The following is a 19,732-nucleotide window of genomic DNA, read 5'->3' on the forward strand; positions in this document are numbered from 1 at the left end:
AGTGACCTTATGTCTCAACAGCTCTATTCCAAGGATTATTTTGTGCACTCTTCTCATTTTAAATCTGCCTTCTCCTGTAAATCAATACAAAATAGCCACAGTGCATGCACATTGAACACCAAGAGGTGAAGAAATAAGATGCTGAACAGCTGGGTGATGTGCTTGTGCACTGCCTTTCAGTGGGATGAATTTCATCCCCCTTCTGAGTTTCTGATTTCCACTTTGGGCACATCCCTGTGCCCAAGGGAGCCCATGGCCTGGATATCTGCACTGTTACACAGTGAAGTGCTTTGTAGAGATGCATGAGTTAGCTCGGGAGTGGGAAGCTCCATAGTAGCACGAGAAAAGCTGTGTACTAGTTTGATGGTTTTTGTTTTAGACCTCATCATGCCTGTTTAGAGCTAGCTTAGCTATCTTTCTTATTTTACACTGCTCTAGCTATTCCTCTGGAAATACTTGATAGTTCCTTACTGGTTCAGCAACGTAGCTTTCTTTATAACAGTCAGAAGCACGCAGAGATATATCCCAGCCCTGGAGAGCTTTAAATCTGAGTACATGGTTGTACAAGGAGGGAATTCAAGGCAAAACAGAAAAGCCTGTGGAAACAGCATCTGTGGATCCAGGTTTGTTGCGTGACAAGGTCCAACTTACAGGATCCAACAGCAAACGTCCTGCTGAAAGACCATAAGCCAGCTGAAAGACCCTTGTAATGGAAGTGAACACATGTTCATATTTGTATTGCTGTAATTGGGTACTGATGTGATCTTCTGAAAGTCTAGACTCTAGGCCATGCATCCAACCTGCCTGTTTTATGTTTAAATAAAAGGAATATTTTAAAAAAGTTTTGTTACTTACATACATTAACTACATTAACTACTTCGTGCAATTCCTCTTCCCTCAGTGCAGCCCAGGCAAACTGTTGGACAGCCATGCTCAAGATGCAGGGCTGAGGAAATCAGTTGAAAACGAATGGGATTTGGTTTATTGGTGGTGTGAGGCAGGGCTAGGTGAAAGCATTTCCCTACTTTTCGAGCCTCTGCTAATTCTCTTATTGGTAAAACAGTCCGTTTCCTTCACCTAGGAAGGCTGTTCAGAAAGGAAGACTCATGGACCTCACATCCACCGTCATCATCCCTCTGCTTTTTGGCAGCCTGGGGATCTTCTCCCTTTTCCGGCTGCTGCAGTGGATGCGGATGCGCGCTTACCTCCGAGGAGCAGTGGTGGTGGTCACAGGGGCCACCTCTGGCCTGGGGAAAGGTAGGTATGGACAGCAGGGTGCCAAAGGGACAGGGAGCTGTGGGAGGGTCCTGCTGGAATAGAGCAGCACTGAGTTCCTTTAGTTTTGAGCTGGTACAGCTGTGGCACTCACAACCACCCACTGCAAATTCTGGTGCAAAAAAAGTCCCAGCATTTGTAGAGGAAAAATCCTGACCACGCTGCATAAAGCAGAACCATCAAAGTAAGAAGTGAGCTGTGCCTCTTTGTGCCATCCAGGGGCCTTTTCTGTAAATCTTGAAAAAGCCAAGAAGTCAGACTGTTTCTCTAAATCTTCCCAGGAATTAGCATTCTGCACTTGCTGTTGCATTTTGGGATTCCCTGTCATCTTTTTCCCTCATCCCCAAGTTAATGCACCTTTTCTCTTCTGGTATAAATCCATCTACTAATTTAAAAACTCTTGGCAATATTAATTCAACCTTTTTCCAAATAACCCCCGCCCCCTTTTTTTTTTTTCCTCCAAATCAAACACTTTTTTTCTGTGTGAGGGGATACATTTCTAACTCTGCTTTAATTTAAATAGAATAATTGCTTTAAAAAGCTTCTTGAAGGGAAGAAAGCACTCTGCTATCAAGGCCTTTCATTAGGATGAGTACACCTAGAGAACAAGCAGAGCTTAAATTGAAGCTGCATTTGCTTGTGAGTTTGTCCTTAAGGACAAAGGTGTAACTGAATGGCGAGGAGATGGAACTGATTTCTCTGCCTGTCAGAACCAAAAGGCTGAGAGCAGAAAGGTGGTTTTTATTTCTCATCCAAATAGCTGGTATCTCAAGGGAGACCTTCCAGCTGTGATACGCTGTGCAGATGAAGTGTTGCTGGCTGTTCCTTTCCACTCTTCTCCTCAGGAATAACAAACCACTGCCCTTGACCCTTGCTAGCTAAAGGGTTTCAGCCTACGAGATGTCACGTGGATCTGCTGTTTGTCTCTGGCATTCAGATGCCCACTTTTTCTCTTTTTCTTGCTTCTTCCAAAGAATGTGCAAAGGCCTTCCATGCAGCTGGCTCCAGGCTGGTGCTCTGCGGCAGAGACAGTGAGAAACTCAAAGACCTGGCACAGGAACTTTCTGCCATGACCGATCACCGAAAGAACGTAAGCACGTGAGGAGGAAAGGCTCGCTGTCCCACGCAGCTGGGATTGGTATCTGTGCTAGCACAGAAGTTAGAATTGCTCATGTGCTGTTCTGTTGAGCAATAGGTTGTGGTTAGGGAGAGATACTGCTATAGGAGTGCTTTGAGCTGACATGTCCGAGTTTGCAGAAAGCCTACACAAATAAGCCAGCTGAAGGACCCTTGTCTTGTAACGGAAGCGAACGCATGAAGTGAGCAGAGTCCCCCAGCCCCACTGCATCTGTACGCTATGATGTCACTTCTCAAGGTTTGCTGTGTCTTTGCTCTTGTTTCTGAAGTCTAGCTCTGCTGGCTGTGGATAAGAAAGATACTGCTGGCTTCTGAAGTAAGCAGGAATTGCATTTTTTTACTGCATTAGGCACAGTTTCTTAGGTAACGCAACAACAAACTGTGCACCTGAGGAAGATCTCACTTGCCCTTTTCCTCTGTCTGGTGTGAGGAACAGGCCAGGAGAGCAGGAAGAGACCAGAGTACCAGCTGCTTCTGTCATGTATTCCTGTGCAGTACCCAGCACACTGATTGAAGGAGGCTTGGACAGCCTTCTGTCTGAGTCACAAACGTGAGCACATTTAGCACGCCCTGAATGGTCTCCTGGCTGACTTTTGTTTTTCAGATGCACAAACCTCACACTGTGGTGTTTGACCTCTCGGACACTAAAACCATTCTAAGTGCTGCTGTAGAGATTCTGAAGTACCTGGGTCACGTGGACATACTGATCAACAATGCAGGCATCAGTTACCGAGGCACAATTGTAGAGACAGGTCTGGATGTGGACAAGAAAGTGATGGAAACCAATTATTTTGGTCCCATAGCCCTCACCAAAGGTACCTGTCATTCACATTATAGGGGCACAGTGGCTTGTACCTTATAAAAGCAAACACAATTAAGAACAGCTTAACTGCTAATTGTATTTGGTGGAATACAGTATGAGAGGAGGAGAGTTTTGTTCTATGGGCACGTATGATGTTGATATGTGGGTATGACTGTATGGGAGGTACAGGATTAGAGATGATACCTTGCTTAAAACACCTCCTGACTTGAGTCTGGAAGGAACTTTGGCTGGTCTGTCTGCTCTGATGAAATCCTGAAGGAATGGAGTTTGGCTTCAAGGTGAGGCTGTAAGCTTTCCTAGAAGGCTTCCCTGGTTGTATAGAAGGTTCAACCTGGAGGGTGTCAGCTGTAAGAACTCTAAAGATGCACTGGTGGCAGGAGAGAGCAAGTTCTCTTCACCATAGCAACTATAAGGCCTTTGTGCAACCTCATTGGCAACGAGTCACCTAATAATGGGAATGCCCCAGTTTCAGTTACAAGTATCCCAAGCACCATGCCTTGCCCAACCCCTACCCTGAACGAGGATCTTGTCATGCACTCACTGAGGCTTCTCTGAAGCACTGCTCTGAAAGCATACATTCTCAAAGGCAATAATGGTCAGACTGTTACTCTTTTTTGTCTCTTGCCAGCACTTCTCCCTTCCATGATCAAGAGGAGACAAGGCCATATTGTGGCCATCAGCAGTGTTCAAGGCAAAATAAGCATTCCTTTCAGATCAGCATGTAAGTACCTCCACAGAAGATGGGAAAGGCATGTTTGGGGCACCAGGCTGAATGAAAGATTGCACATTTAGTTCTCCATGCAGCTGGCTGTGTGCAGGGAAGGCAGGGCTGTGAATCTGTCTGGTGACCACACTAAGAAACTTGTGGCAGCTGTTGAGGAAGGCACACACAGATACAGAGCCCTGTTTTGAAGATGGGAGAGGAGAATAAGGAATGTGACTTTTTTGCTTAGAATTTTAGTCTTGCAAACTGTTTCATATTCCTACCTTAGTATTTGGGAGTCCTGTATATTTTCTATTTTTCTATCACTTGGGAGTAATTAGTTTGCTAATTTTATTGCATTTTTGCCTTGTCTGATTAATTTCCTATAAAAAAGTAAGAACTTTCTGACTTACATTATGAAGTGCCGTGGTACAATTGATAGCAAAAGGAAAACCTAAACAGTTACCTGGGACCCAGAAAGATCTGCACACTAAATCAGATATACCAATGAACAACATTGGTGAGATTACTGGAAGAAGTCTTGGAAAAGATAGAGGATCTAAGAGAACAGTATTTGGCATGAAAGCATCTGTAAATCATTGAAAATAAACAGGAAGAAGAAAACATGCAGTGGAGGTGGTAGGCATGTGGTAGAGCATGGTGTTGAGTGAAGGAGAGCTTGGAATGTCTGGCCATCATGGCTTGCAGATGATGTGGGTATGATTGCAGCAAGATGTGTGTTCTGAAGAGCTTCCAGAATGCTGCACACTGACCAGAGCCGTGTGGCTCAAGCTGCATGAAGCTCAGCTTTGCTTACAGGTCCTCAAAGTGTGCACTGAGCTGTGTGCTGCTGCTGTCATCCCTGAACCATGCTGAGGTGATGGCTGTCACAGCAGTGTCAACCAAGTGCATGTGGAAAGCAAGCAGGCAAAAGGAGTAGTTCATGCATTGAACAGGAAAATCCTACCCTAGGGTACGCTATGTGCTGTGTGATCAGGTGTGCAGCCAAGTTCTGAAGTCCTTAATGCTTAGTGCATACAGGGCATCGTGTTCCCTCAGCCTCAGTCAGTCTTATCCAGTGCCTCCCAAGACAGCCTTCATGTTTCTTCTATCGTGAGTGGGAGGCTCCCACTTGTGTTCACTCTGTAGTGGCTTTGGCATGGCTGTGAGATATTAAGTTCAGAATTCTAGCCAGTTTCCAACTTGAGTATTTACATTTTGCCTACCTGAATTGCCTCTTAATTCCACTGCCTCTTGTGCCATTCACTAAGAACAATCAAAAGCTAGCAGGCAGCTGCTGAGTTCTTGCTGAGAGGTGGCTGCATTCTGGTGAAAAGCCCACTTGGGGATAAACTGTTCTCCAGCTCTGCTCTTAGTGCATAGCCTTTGTCCTGTTTTTCAGATGCTGCCTCTAAGCATGCTACCCAGGCCTTCTTTGATTGCCTGCGAGCAGAGGTTGAGCAGTATGACATTGATGTGACAGTTATAAGCCCTGGATACATTCAAACAAACCTTTCTCTCAATGCTGTAACAGCAGATGGATCTCGCTATGGAGGTGAGATACGGTTTTGTGTCCTATACCTAACACATTTCTACCTCACTGAGTTACTCCAAAAGATGCTTGCAACATATGGCCTCTGGTGGAGAGATAAGTTAGCCCTGAAGCATCAAAAGAAACCTTTGGATCTAGCCTTCCTAATCAGCAACCACCGTGGGGTCACTGAGTTTAAGGTAATTTTATAGGGCAGCTCAATCTAAGCATTGTCTTTGAAGGACTCTGCCATTGTTCCTGAAGCTTGAGATTTCAGTGCATCTGGAATCAGCAGTCAGAAAGAGAAGGATGTATTGGAGCTTTTGGCTCCAGGCTTTAATTGTGAGACGGGCCACAAGGCTTGTGTTCTGCAGCCTGGGTATTGGAAGGAGCACGCATTCATTTCTAGCTCAGCCATGCTTTATACCTGCCTGTGTAAAAACCAAGAAGTAGAACAGCAACCATGTGCAGCTACAGCGTTCCCTGGAAGGGTGTTTAAGTGTGGGCTTACCTTCCAGTGTTGATGCTTACTTGGCTTTGCTTTGGCAGTTATGGACAAGAACACTGCTGAAGGCCAGACAGCTGCAGAGGTCGCTCAGGTGGTTCTCTATGCAGTGGGGCAGAAGAAGAAGGAAGTCCTCGTGGCTGGCCTAAAGCCCTCCCTGGCTGTATACCTACGAAACCTCTTTCCCAGGCTTTTCTTCAACTTAATGGCAACTAGAGCAAAAAAGGAGAGAAAAACAAAGGACTCTTAGAGCTCAGCTCATTCGAGCAGTAACTGTAGGGAGAGAGTAACGTCCTGCAGTTTGGCTGGGACATCAGTGGAAGTGCTCCTGTGGGAAAAACCTTTCTCTAAATGCTGCAACTTACCATTGCATGGAGAGTGAGAAGCAGTGTCCCCCACGACAGGGCAGGCCCACGTGCCAGATTACAGCACCTGAAGGTTCCAAGCAACCTCTGAAGAAGGGTGCTTGGAACAAAGTGTGGGAGCTGAAGCTGCAAGAGAGGGTAACTGTAGGTATGTACACACTTCACAGCAGGAGAAGCCCATGTGCTGAAAGACACTTTACCTCACCTCAGGCACGCTCAGCTTTACTGGCCTGCTACAACTAAAACCCACTTGGTTTGCCTTCATGCCCCCTGTGGCCTCTGTGAAATACATCCCCAGCTGAAAGCTTGCATGATCAGTGTCTCCTTCCCACTCCTTCCAATCTCATCCAAAACGCATTGCTTGCAGTGGAAAACTTCTGAGCCTCTGCTTGTTCATGTGCCAAACCATCTGATATGTTAAGCTAAAGCTAAGTCCAGTGCCATTTTTAAAAAGTAACTCATGTAGAATGCAGGTTTTATTTGGAAATGATGTTATCTGTCTGATTGGTACCTCACCAAGGTGTGGGGCTGTGACACTCTGTGCCACCTGGCACCACGGTGTTAATGCAACACAGGTTAATGCAGGAGTAGCACCAGACAGATAAAAAATAGCAGGGCAGCTATTAGCTGATAGACACCTGGTCCTCCTGCTGGCCTAGAGCACAGAGCAGGTGTGATTCTTTAGATGCCAGGCACACCATATTCCTGGCAAGCAGAAAGGATCTGTGTGTAGGGTGGATGACACAGGTGACAGACCCTTAGTTCTCACCTGACTTAAACCAGTCCCAGGTGTCAGTTAGGATCACATCCAGGGAGAGGAGGAGAGCTGCTTGCACAGATAGCACAGGTTACAAGGAGTTCTTCAGCCTGAAGGAATGCCATCCTCCATTCTTCACCCCTTTGCATTTCCACACTGCATACAACTTGTTCCTCCTCCCAGAGAAGATGTATCCTGCCCTGTGTGATCCCAAAATAAATGGCTGCACTGGGATGGTTCAGAAGACAGAAATATATAAATTGAAAGAAAGCTTATGAGGTCCAGACCCCTGCTGCCACCTCCATGCACTTAGCAGCACTCTCCCAGTGTACTGCCTTGTATGTCCTGCCTGTGAGTGTGTATCTGATGACAAATAAATTACGTTGCCATAAACCGCATCCTGTATTCTGTTGCAGCTCCTCACTTCAGGGGTAACTTTGGAGGAAGGGAAAGCATTAAAGAACAGCTTCTGTGAGGTGTTACTGTGCCAGCAGTAGTTGCAAAACAACATACTTCATCCCAACCCTCTTTTCTATCACCTGCTAGTTTACAGTAGGCAGTGTAAATCCACAGAGGATTAGTGAAGTTAGAAGTCTGATACAGGAGCATGGGGTCTGCAGGATCTTCTTCATAAAGTCTATTTTAGCCCATTAGGTTTGTAATGGATCTCTGAGAGCCTCATCTCAGATGATCACCAGAATGTGTTTAATGGCCACAAGGCCGCTGCTCGGTTTGGTTGTTCTCCACCGCTGTTATGGTGGGGGCTGTCAGTTTGTTGTATGAAGGCTTCAAGTTGAAATTACAAGCAGAAGCTTTCTGGTGTAGGCACTGAAGACTGGAATCTTTTTTTTTTTCACTGTTAAATTACAAAACCAAGGCATTACCTCCTTTCTCTCTCCACAAGGAGAGCTTCTCTAATTGTTACTCATGCTTTCCCTTTCACATTCTGCACATTTGGGTCTTTCACCTCACAGTGAAATACAGCACTCCTGCCAGTCTTGTCCAACTGCTGTCTGCTGATGTTTCTAATCACAGTAGCTCAGGAAGGAGGAAGGGGCTGCTTTGCATTTCTGTGTTATCTTCCAGAGTGCTGACAGATATAATGCATCAGGCCTAAGGAAAGAAAAAACACGTGCAGGGGAGTTATTGTAGTTACTGTACACAGAACTGCAGCAGAGTCAGAATACCAAGGGTGTGCACATTCCCCTCTGAGAGCAGAATCCCCCTCTGCAGCGAGAGGAGTGCAGTGCTCTCCATTTCAGAGTGCCTGATGGTCAAGATGGGCAGCAAAGCACGCAGGGCACTTGAAAACAAGAACCCACATCTCCAGAACAGGATGAAAGGTGTGCTTTTAAAACAGGCCTACCTGTTGCAATAGCTGGTTTTTCACATCCTCCTGCAGTAAGAGACCACAGTAAACGTGCTCATTTTTAACTGCAGAGCATTTGGTGCAAGTTGTGCTCTTAAAGAGCCTCCCAAAGGTTAGTTCTTCTGTCAGTGATCATCCAGGCAAGGGAAAGCTTGACACCACAGAAGGTGCCAGGACCGTTGGGTTTGGGTGAAGAAAGGAAGCTAACAGCCCTAACAGTTCTTCTGCAAGCACAGGAATATCTTGTGTGGCTTGGACAAGGATAGTTGGGGACCTTCTGCAGCAATAAAATACATACCAGCTGCAGCAGATCCATCACTAGTTTAAAATTATCCAAAAGATAGACAGGATTTTAGGAACAAGCAACATCAGAACCCGAAAAGCAGCCTGCCAGCAGTCTCAGGCTAACTGTAGAAAGATGAAGTAATTGCATTTCTTCCTCTCCTCTCTGCCAAGGCAACTGTATGTTGTTGCTATAAATAGAGATGGTCTGGATCTCAGCTTCTTTTAACCTTGGAGAGGAGGCATCCACTGTACCAGCAAAAGAGGCCAAGGTTTGAAACACAGAAAACTCCTGATGCCACAGCAATTCCCTCTAACCTACGTGCCTGCTCAGGTACAGCTGCAGCCTGGAAGTGAGGGGGACAATCACTGCCTGCTGCTGTGATTTGAAAAGAGAAATGAATTTGGTTTCTGATCTCACGAGTCTCTCTTCCAAGGTCAGCGCTTCAGATGCAGCGATCAGACTGCAAATACTATTTCATTAAGCAGCACACCTGTATGCAGGCAGGTTTTATTACAGGCCTTTGCTGCTGTATTCAGATCATAACCCTTGAAGCTGTGCTAAGCTGGCATTATAAAAGTAGGCCACACCTCTTTTCCATCTGGTAGGAGGAGAATAGATAGAAAGCAAGCTCCTGTCTTTAACAAGCAAGTGGCAGATGTTGCAAAACAGTAACGCTTTCCCTTCTTAGAGCTAGAAGTTAAATTCATGCAGTAGACTGAATTCTAGAATTTCAGATAACACAGTGGCAAGATACAGTCATCTAGATGCCTTGAAGCAGCTCCATTAGTTCACGTTCCAAGCTGGACCAGTGGAATTGTGTGGTCAGGGCACAGCTGTCCAAGTGGCAGTGAAAAAGCACAGGTACGACAGCTGGGCTCCCACCTTGGCATCCTGAGCTGCATTTGGTACAGCAAACTTCAATGGAGATGCATCCACGTTAGGAAGAACTTGTACAGCAATTTAGTGTAACGTGCTTTTAGGTGGAAACTGTGTTGAGATCACCACTGTGCGAAGGAGTAACAGCTGGAGGAGGGCAGGGCAGCAGAGGGTTTGGCTATTTCTAGCACCCAGCATCCACAGTTATGTGACTACCAAAAAGACAGCAACACCAGCCTAATTCGTGCACCTTCTTTCAAGAAACACAACCAGTCAAGCAAGACAAAAAGCACCACCACACTCCAACAATTCCTTCAACAGACAACTTGGATGCTGCTGCCAGGTCTGGGTGTGGGCACGAGGATATCATCATCACCACAGCAGCACCCAGAAGGGAGCTATCTTAACAGTAATGAGAGTGCAAAATCATTTGAAATTCTCATCCTTTAATGGTCAATGATAACGTCTGGCTGGTTCTGTGTAATACAATTAAACAATATACTTAAATGTTTCAAAAAAAGAAAAGAAAAAAAAAAAGCTCTCACCCTCCCCTCCCTCTTTATCTTTCTTTCATTGACACTCCACTGCTGGACTGGACTCCCCATGGCTAACATACAGCTCTCAAGTCACCACACATCCAAATCTTAAGTGTAACGAAGAACTGAAAAACCTCGGTGCACCAGTGATGTGTTATTTTAAAAATAACAGCTCTATTAAACCAACTCCTTGCCAGTCTCCACTGCTTCTCAAAGAGGAAAAACAAAATGTTACTGTGGGAGTCTTAATACACTTGTCTCTGCAGGCTTCTCTCTTCCCCGCCGCAGTCATACAGCGTAGAGTTCATAGATCTTCTTTACACAGTACACCAGGGCAGCCAGTGCTATCGTGTTGTGCAGTCTCTTTCTGTGCAGGTCGTCCTTCCTCACCAGCACCACCGGAGTGGAGGAGGTGAGCGTATGCAAGGGCAGGCGGGAAAGTTTATAGGCATCATACTCTACTTGGTACTTGCAACAAGGATCGAACTGCCACGAGATGCCATAAAGGGTGCAGCAAGCCATGCTCAGCACGCCAGCAGGCAGCGAGATGTAGTGAGAATAATCTACTGGAAGTGCCAAAGGGGTGAAGAGGCAGGTGGTGCCCGCCAGCACGGCCGTCTTGTGCAGGCAGTTCCCCACGGTGATCCAGCGGGCCGTCTCGTCCCCGATGCGGGTGGGCTCTATCACGATGTATTTGTACTGCGCTTCCAGGGCCTGCTCCAGCTCGTACTCAAACTGGTCCTGAGCATTCTCTCCGTTGTAGATCTCGTGCACGATGTAACAGTCTGTGGAGGACAAGGTGACCCTGTCAACAGGAAAAACAGAGTTAAGACTGCAGCACTTCAAGGCACATTTTTCACCCACGTGGCTGCAAGAGCTCAAGAGAAGAGCACCTGAAGTCAGGGCAGCCCCTCAAGGCCATTCAGGCACTGCAGCTTTTTCAAATCAAGATTAGTTTTACATTGGCTAATTATGCTTTTTGCATAGGAAGTCATCCCAAACTGAGGCAATTAACTTTTCCTGACATCTTCCTAACTTGGAGAAACAGAACATTTTGAGAAAGCAGGAATTTGACAGCAGTCCTGAATCAGTTCCTCATGCAGTTTCTCTAGAGGTGCTGGACATGCTACACCTTGACCACGCAGCATGAATGAATGAAATCACAACAAACAGCTCATTCACCAGGAAGGCAAATTGTACTGTGAGATTTTGAGAAGAAGCATTTTCATTTGAAAGTGGCCTCTCCAGAATAATCACCTCCTGGCCACAAAGACAGTTTGCTCTTCAGTCCTTCACAGTAAGTTCAGCCTACAGAGGCGATGAGGGCTGAGAAACGCTGCTGGAAGTAGAGGTGCAAGAGGCAGCAGGGCACAGCAGTCCATTTGTTACAGAACATTCCCTCTGATCAAACAGGGAGCAGCAAGCAAACGTTTCTTTAATTTCCAAACCAAGGTAGGATTTAACAGCAAAGAAAAAGCTGCTTGCTTTACCCTGCAGCAGGCTCCCTGCCAACAGCAGATCCACAAAACCTCCACATCCACCATTTGAGTGCCAGCTCTTAGCTACCAAAAAACTGCATGAATTTCCACTTCCACCTTCTTCATACACATCACCTTAGCTATGTTAATGTAACAGACAGCTGAGAAATGAGATTACAACTGTTTACCTGCACTGAGAAAGGGTAAAAACCCACCCCACTGGAACATGGGAAAATCCTTCCCTCTGAGAACTGGTAACTATTTGACACACGTGTGTTAACCAGAACAAAACTGAGCACGTGGCCTCTCAAGGATAAAGAGAACCAGCAGATTCCTCCTTCAGGAGGAGAGCGAACTGCACACAGGCTTGACCTCATCACAGCAGACAAAACAGCCTCATCCCAATGCATTCAGATCCTCCTCGTGCTGGGAGGCAAGAGGGCTGAAACACAGAACTAAGCTGGCACTTTGGGCTCCATTGGCACAATGGTACTTGTGTGCATGCACTGAAAAATAATGGAGAGAAAACACACATTTGCAGCTGCTGTGGTACCAGCCATTGCCCTTAATGTGCAGCTCTGCTCACACTGCAGAGGGTATCATGCAGTGACCGTCTGTAATCAAGTATATTGTTAAATTACAAGCCACTGCCAGAAGTGGCTGCTATTGTGAACAGTGGCAAACACGTCAAACAGCAGGAGATCAGATGAACCAGCTTCTCTCAGAGCAGAATAATAAGCAGTTTTCAGAGTCTGGCTGGTATTAACAAAAACCACAAGGAAAACTCTGCTTACAAGCTAGTTACTGAGCTCTCTGCAGTGCTTTTCCCCCTAGGCCTGTTCACAGGTACAGGGGGAAATAAAAGTCCACGTGAATGCTGAATATGGCAGGGATTGCTGTAAGGCCATCATCTTGTCAGAGCTCGCTTGGGTTTTTAAGGTAACCTTTCCAGGAGGAGCTACATTCTGTAGGTGATAACTCTTTCAGCACAGGATGCAGTGAACTCTTGTGAACTGGCAAGAATTTAAAGAGAGTAATTAAAGGGCAGAGTCTGTTGAAAATTTTAATGGAATACTACATCTCTAGCATGGCTAAGTACCAGCTAACATGAAGAACGTTCTCTGTGTAAGGCAGAATTAGTTAAGCAGGTGTTGCACTAACATGTTAGGGGCACGGCTGAAAATGGTCTCTGCCAAGGACTTTTTTCTTGACCAGAACTATTCCAAGTGCAGCTTCAGCCAAATGAAAAATCCCACTTTCATTTCAGAAGACACACTGAGGGTTAAGGTGGCTCTGTGGAGCAGCACCACTACGTGCAACCGCTTGGGAAGGAAGAAAGGCTGAGCTGAGCTCCCAGCTCTAGCAATGACACCACAGAGGATTTCTAGAGCATCTCAGCACCATCAGGGTGGCACTGCCCCACCAGCCATACTTCTGCTCACTCAGATCCTGCTTGTTCTTCCTTCCCAACATCCCACCTTACCTTCATCGCACTGCACACAAGCAGAGCCATATCACAAGCCACAGCCTCCTGCCAAAGAAAGCAGGCACTCAGACATGAGCCAGAGGCAGCACCGACCATCTCTCCTGGAACTCTGTGGCTCTTCAAAAATAAAGCCAAAAAATAAAAACTGTCCTTCTAAGCAAAAAGCAGAGCTTAAAATATTTTCTGTTGAAAAAAATCATAGGAAACTGAATTGCATAAAGATTTCATCACTTCTGGCAGAGTCTGCCCGCCTCACTGTGCTTCTTCTCCACAACAGCCCCAACACCGGAGCAAATTTCTACCGTGGTGCTGGAGTCACAACAGACAAGGTGGACCATCAAAAAATAAAGAGCAAAGAAGGAAAAATTAGTCAGCAATGCAAGAGCAGGGTCTCCACTTCTGTAACAGAACTGGTGGGACAGTGCATATTATTTCTAATAAGAACTGGTTGCCCCGGAGGAAGGAAAGCTGAAATCCCAATGCAGCTGAGATGCATGGGCTGAATGCAGGCTTGAAATGTTTTCAGAGCTTGCTGGCATGCAGAGCAGAACCAGGGACCCCAAGCCAGATCTCTCCTGACACAGCCTTTCAGCTGAACACGGCAGTTGCACATGAACAAACCCAATCAAAGCACTTGGATTTGCTGAAATGCTGCAGGCTGCACAGTCTGCCTTCCAGTGCCTGCCATGCTGCCCCCCTCCCCACCCCCAAAGCCATGACAACAATGCAGAACTATGCAATCCGTCCAGACTGGCATCCACCAGCTGGGAAGTACTGCTCCCTTTACGCAGCTCCTTTTTACTTAAAAGCTTCATCAATAACCAGTGTGAGAGAGGATCGAGTCTCGAAAGTCCCAACCGTTCAGAAGCCCAGCAGACCACAACCTAAAAGCAGCCGATGATTTTATTCAGTCGAATTCTTTCTAAAAGGTTGCACATGAATCCCACAAGAGCAGCTCTGGATCTCACATCCAAGTAGTTGCAGCCTCATACATTCTACTCCTGAGAAACTCAGCATGCCTGACGCCAGCTGCAAACTGCACCTCACTTTTTGCTCTGGTGGCTCCACTTTCTTTTGTTATGGTCTGGTGATGTTCCCTTACTGCTATCACCCCCAGCCAAGGCTGCTTGAAGATCACACTCATGTTCTCCTACTCTCCTTGGCTTGGGTTTCAGTGCCTCCAACCATTTCAATTCCACACAATGCTCAGGGTCACGGTTAAAAACAATCTCCATCTGCACAAAGGCTGGGTGTCCCTCTGTGCAGAGGTTTTTATTTTTAAAAGAAGGATGATCCTGACAACAGTATTGCTCACAGCACCAAACATGCATTCAGATGAACTATAAATGAAGACAAACCAGTCTGATTAGTACTTAAATAAATAAATAAGCAGGGAGAGGCTTGCAGCAGCGTGATAACACTTGTCACAAGCAGCACACGCAGAAGACCTGGAGCAGCAGAGCAATAGGGGGGCCTGATGCTGGCTGCATGCTAACTGCAGGAAAAAGCACGTTACAGATGACCAGAGCACACCCATCTGGGGGCCATCATTAGATCTCATCTAAGTCTATGTCAAAAAAGTTGAGGCAACAAATTCATACTCTAATACAATGAGCTTCCCTCGGTCACTTCAATCCTTCTCAAAATTGCAGGTAAAAAATGAACTGTGTTTGGCTTTGAGCTGAAGCATTCCTGCTGAGACTTACAGTTGTATTTGACAACAGTTTTTCTGCCCAAGACAGCTCCAGAGCATGGGACACACAAAGCACTAACAAATCCAAGCTGAAACACCCCAACAGTCGTTTCCCCACGATCTGCCAGTCTCAGGCCATTAACCATTGCTGTCAGGTTTCAAGGCCAATTGAACAGGCTGGTGATGGCTGCACTGAAGTGGAGGAAGAGCAGGAAAAGCGCAGCAGTAATGCAAGACCTCCAATCAAAGGCTGTGCCTTAAATACCAATAGGAGAGAACAAGAGAATGTGTGATCTTCCAGCAGCCTTGTCGAGGGAAGACAACATGAAGGGAAACATCACCAAACCAGAACAAAACAAACTCTAGCCACCAGAGCAAGAAGAGACGTCATTTTGAAGCCAACTAATGATTAGCTAGGCTAATGGAAACAGGTCAATCATTGCTGTAAGCAAACAGAGTACCAGAAATCTGAGCAGCACAGGTAGAGAAAGGAGAGAGCTCCTGAAGGGTGCAGGGAGGCCAGCACAAGCAGCAGTGATGACATGAGAGCCTTTCTTTCTGGAGTTTGTTAGCACATCTCCAAGCAGAACAAATGGCATTTTGTCTGGTGTGCTGGCGGTCATCACACTGCATTTTACACAAAAACCCCAAGTACAATTCAGTGTCTGTTCTGTATAAAAAGTTGTTTTGCTGCACAAATTAACAATCCCCTTTAGATAGTCTCTATTAAAGAGTCTATCCAGAAGGAAGAAAAACAAATATTTAGTTGGTTCTCTTCAGGTTTTTCCCCACCACCCCCACAGAGCCAGCTGGAGTTCACAGCCAACATCCTTTGAAATGAAGGTACCTACATGAAGTCCTATTGAGAAAAGCACTTTTTGACCAATTACAGACTTCTTTGTATCAATGAAGTCATTGAGGAAGGGAAACAAATTTCCACAGGCAGTCGCTGGACTTTTAAAAACGAATTTATTTACTTTTAAGTGAAAGCTGGTCAAGCCTCCTTGTAGCAGACAGTATTTTATTCTTCTGACACCACCTCCCAACACACTGATGTCTTTTTAGACTAGCTGGCTGACAACTCCAAAAACACCTTGAAGCAGCTCATTTATGAGGAAAGCTGGATTATCACACTCAGTTGAAAGGAATGCATCCTGGGACAAGAATCCTGTTAAGAAAACCATATTTGTCTTATAAAAAGCTTGTGTCATCCTTTGATGTCATCAGGTCTGTCAGTGCCACCATCTCCACAACCTGCCAGCAGCCAAACAAGACCAGGAGGGGAGATGGAGAATTAATCCCTGATCCAGAGAGGCAGTGCCTCAGTCACACACATCTGCAGCTCTGCAATCACAAGGAAGGCATGCTACCTGGCTGACGTCACCCAGCACCTATTAAAAGTATCTTCTGGAAGGTTTGTATGAGATGACACCTAACAGAACCACTGACTTCTGATAAGGATTGTGTAACGTTCACACAGATCACCTGTTGCCCCATGTGTCACTTCTGTGCTCTCGTGCACTTAACCACATACTTCTCATTGTAAAAGGCATCGTATAAGGTATGCTGGAGGTTCGTGAAGTAAGTACCTCATGTTTATGAATAAGTATTTTTGATCACAAGATCAAGTGTAATCATAGCTTAAAAATCACCACAAACCCCAATGACATTATACTGTAGGAACACTATATAGTTCACAGACAAAGTCGTGGGGTGACAACTCACTTTTAAGCCTGCATCAATTCTCTTCCTGGTAGAATAATTTTCACTGAGGTTAAGTGCTCTTTCCCATATTTTTTCTTCAACTTCCATGGCAGAGCAGGCCTATAATCTGAGATCTCCTCACCTCATGTGTTCAGCACTGGGGCAGGCGCCAGCATGGGTGCAGACAGCTCTACCACCACACCACTGTGCTCGGCAGCATTCTGAGTTGTTCATATAAGCCATGCTGAGGTAGTAATTCCACCAGCTCTTTCAATTCAATCTCTTGCAAACTCCCTCAACAGAGGCAGCATTTCTGTGTTTTATGTTGGCGCTATGATTTTGAGGGCTGCTCGTTGCTCTCCTCAGCTGGGAGGTTCAGCACCATCAAATACAACCCTCTTGGATTGCAGCAAGGGAACAAAACAAAGCAAAACCCACTTCATGATAAAAATCAAAGGGATATCAGTCTCTGGGTAAAGCAGAGGGACAAAAGCAAATCTTGGGGAATGCTGCGATTCTCTGATCCTCAAAACGAGCACGCAACTGCTCTCGACTCCCAGCCGGTGACATCAGTCACCCCGGGGCAGAACAGGGAGAACGCCAACGTGAGGAAGCACGGGACTCAGCGAGGCGTTGCAAGCAGGTAACCGACCGCGAGGGCCGATTTTAAAGCGGCTCAGCAGGATCTTCCTCCTTCCCTTTTACAGCCGGGATTCCCGGAGCCTGTTCCCGGCACTGGAACAAGGACCGCGCTCGGGCAAGCAAAGCCCGAGCGCGTTCCCCGCAGCAGGAGGTCACCCTGGCGGCCTCTCCGTGCCTTCACCAACAGCCCAGAAGGGGCCCCTCGCCCCGGCCCTCCTCCCCTCCCGGCCCGCACCGCCGCACCCCGCGGTTCCCGCACAGGGAGGGCCGCGCCGACCTTCCCCGCCCGCAGCTCCAGCCCGCCCGCAGCGCGAGGCGCCCCGGCCCGCCCTCCCCTCAGCAGGGCCGCGGCCCCCGCCCCGCTCCCCGGCCGCCCCGCGCTCTCCTCGGCGCCGCCCCCGCCCTTGCCTCAGGGTCGTGCGGAGCCCCGAGGGCCGCGGCCCGCTCCCTCCCGCTCCCCGCCCGCCCGGAGAACTCCCGGCCGCGCCTCGTCCCGCGCCCCGACGGCGGACTCACCTCTCCCGGCCACCGCCGCCGCTGTTGGTGCTGCCGGGGCCAGCGCGCCTCCTTCCCCACGCCGCCATCTTGGAGACACTGGGCTCGCAAATGTCTCCGCCGCAGGGCCCGCCGCGCTGCCCCACGGGAAATGGAGTGCGCGCGGCCGCCGGAACCGCTCAGCGAGAGAGGGCGCGCCTACGCGCGGACTACAACTCCCAAAGTGCCCCGCGCCGCCGCACGGCCGCGGAGGTCTCTGGGATGCGTAGTCCCTTGTGCGTGCGGAGAGGTCGGGCCGGGAGCCGCCCGGCATTGGCGCTGATCCGCGGAACGCAGAGCAGCACCACGGCCGTCGGCCGATTCCTGATCGCAACCCCCTGTGCTGACGGGAGCCATGAGGCCGTGGGAGGAGCGTCGCCGCTGAGTCCCGGCCTGCACCGCGGCCCCGCCATGAGGGCAGCCGCAGGGGGGCGGCCTGGGCCGGGGCTTCGCAGTGAGGGCCTCGCTGTCCTCGCACTGCGGGGATAAGGAGAGAAGAGCGGGTGACGCGGCGCAGCACTGCCGGCTTTGCCCGAGGGGAGCTGCTGTGCCTTGGCCCCAGGAGCTGCGTGGTGGCCTTCATGGCCTTCACCCGCTTATCTGGGGCCTCTCTGTGATTCTGGTGCTGCCCTTCAGGAGCCTTTCTTCCAGAAATTGAAAAAACCAGCCGTTCTGTCAGGGACGTTGTGCTGCCATCAGTGAGAATTGAGAAGCATGAGCAGCCCTCCTCCAGCCCCAGCACCCACCCTGTGCCATTCCCCATTCATTTCCAACATCCTACTCTTACTGCTTTTTCCCCAGGAGCCACCAAACCTCTGAGAAGAAGGGAACATATCAGAGGGGCTGTGTGCTTTCAGTGACTGACAGCATGCTTCAGAAGAGTGACACTGTCTCTGCATTTCCCTTTCCTAGAAAATGCCTCATTTTGACAACATTATTTCCAAGTGAGGTAATGTAACTAAATAGAGCAAACCCATCACGGCCTACATCTTCCCAGGCACTATGAAGCCATGCTTCCAGACTGCAGGGCCATCTTGCACTCTGCACTCTTAGCCATCATTTGGGATTCGGCTTTTACAGTGGAGGTAAATAGCGCATTTGCATGAGCAGGAGGTGGTTGGGAAACGTTCCCAGTGCAGTGGAGCATGCAGTGTTGCTGGGGCAGGTCGGAGCATCAGACCTTCTGGAATGTGGAATGTAAACAGAGTGTGTTACTAGCAACAGCCCAGCTTTGTGCTATAACCCCAACCACTGCACTGTCCCTGTGGAGGACTTAATGCCAAGGTCCCTCCTGCTCAAATTGCAACCCAAGGCCACACGTCACTTGTTATATTGGGTCAAATCATGACTGAAAAAAGCAGTGCCCCTTCTGCCCACCATTCCAGTAGCCTTGGGATTTTCAGCTTTTGCAATTCCAGTCTTGGCCTCTGTGGCTTGCACCCATCTGTAGGAAGACACGTAAATACACTGGCAGGGAGCCCCAGGGGCAGTGCTGGAGCTGTGCTTTCCAGCTAAAGGAGGGCCCAGCAGGGAAGCACCTCTGATTCACCTGCCCTGCCCTGCTCTGCACGAGCAGAGTGACTCCACTAACTGGCTACTGAAATGTTTTCATGCCTATGTTTTCAAACATCTTAAACAGATGAATGCAAGCATTCTGTGCCAGCTCAGGAGAGGCTGCATTTGCAGGATTGCTGCCGAGGGCTGTTTGACCTGAAATCTCAAGGACTGGTTTCTGTGAGCAAGGGAAGATCAAGCAGCAAAAGTGAGAAGCCGGTTGTGACCCCACTCATCTCAAGCTCTGTGCAGTCATTGCAGAGACAGCCAGCCAGCCCTCAGACCCAAAATGAAATCCACCAGCCTCAGCCTCCCTGCTCAATACCAGCTCTGAGCTGGGCTGTGAGGAAGCTGCAGTCACCTGGATGGTGGATGAAAGGACAAGTGGCTGCCCCCAGATTGCAGGGAACCAACACCAGGATGCCTTCATCCTGAACAGAGCCCTTCATCATTCTCACTACCTGGATGCAGTCACTTC

General features: G+C 48.0%; 2 protein-coding genes across 2 annotated transcripts; one reads left to right on the forward strand and one right to left on the reverse strand.

Moving 5' to 3' along the window:
• Nucleotides 1-1,085: 1,085 nt before the first annotated feature.
• On the forward strand, nt 1,086-6,224 carry DHRS7B (dehydrogenase/reductase 7B; the record flags this gene model as incomplete). The annotated part of the gene is made up of 6 exons (XM_079542982.1): nt 1,086-1,257; nt 2,250-2,365; nt 3,017-3,227; nt 3,864-3,956; nt 5,341-5,493; nt 6,019-6,224. Exons 1-6 carry the CDS (start codon nt 1,107-1,109, stop codon nt 6,222-6,224), a joined length of 930 nt encoding a protein of 309 aa, XP_079399108.1. The 5' UTR covers nt 1,086-1,106.
• Nucleotides 6,225-10,233: 4,009 nt separating this feature from the next.
• Nucleotides 10,234-17,776, reverse strand: TMEM11 (transmembrane protein 11). The gene is made up of 2 exons (XM_079542800.1): nt 17,683-17,776; nt 10,234-10,968 (listed from the first exon to the last, which is right to left on the reverse strand). The coding sequence occupies exons 1-2, from the start codon at nt 17,748-17,750 to the stop codon at nt 10,452-10,454; spliced, it is 585 nt and encodes a 194-aa protein (XP_079398926.1). The 5' UTR covers nt 17,751-17,776; the 3' UTR covers nt 10,234-10,451.
• Nucleotides 17,777-19,732: the final 1,956 nt, after the last annotated feature.

This window comes from Tetrao urogallus (genome assembly GCF_951394365.1).
Source record: "Tetrao urogallus genome assembly, chromosome: 15".
NCBI classification, from domain to species: Eukaryota; Metazoa; Chordata; class Aves; order Galliformes; family Phasianidae; genus Tetrao; species Tetrao urogallus.

Excerpts from the sequence above, each read along its gene's own strand:
- TMEM11 (XM_079542800.1), bottom strand. The coding sequence starts at position 17,750 with ATGGCGGCGTGGGGAAGGAGGCGCGCTGGCCCCGGCAGCACCAACAGC. Across the intron at positions 10,969-17,682 it reads GGCGGCGGTGGCCGGGAGAG|GGTCACCTTGTCCTCCACAG; the intron begins GTGAGTCCGCCG and ends TCCTGTTGACAG.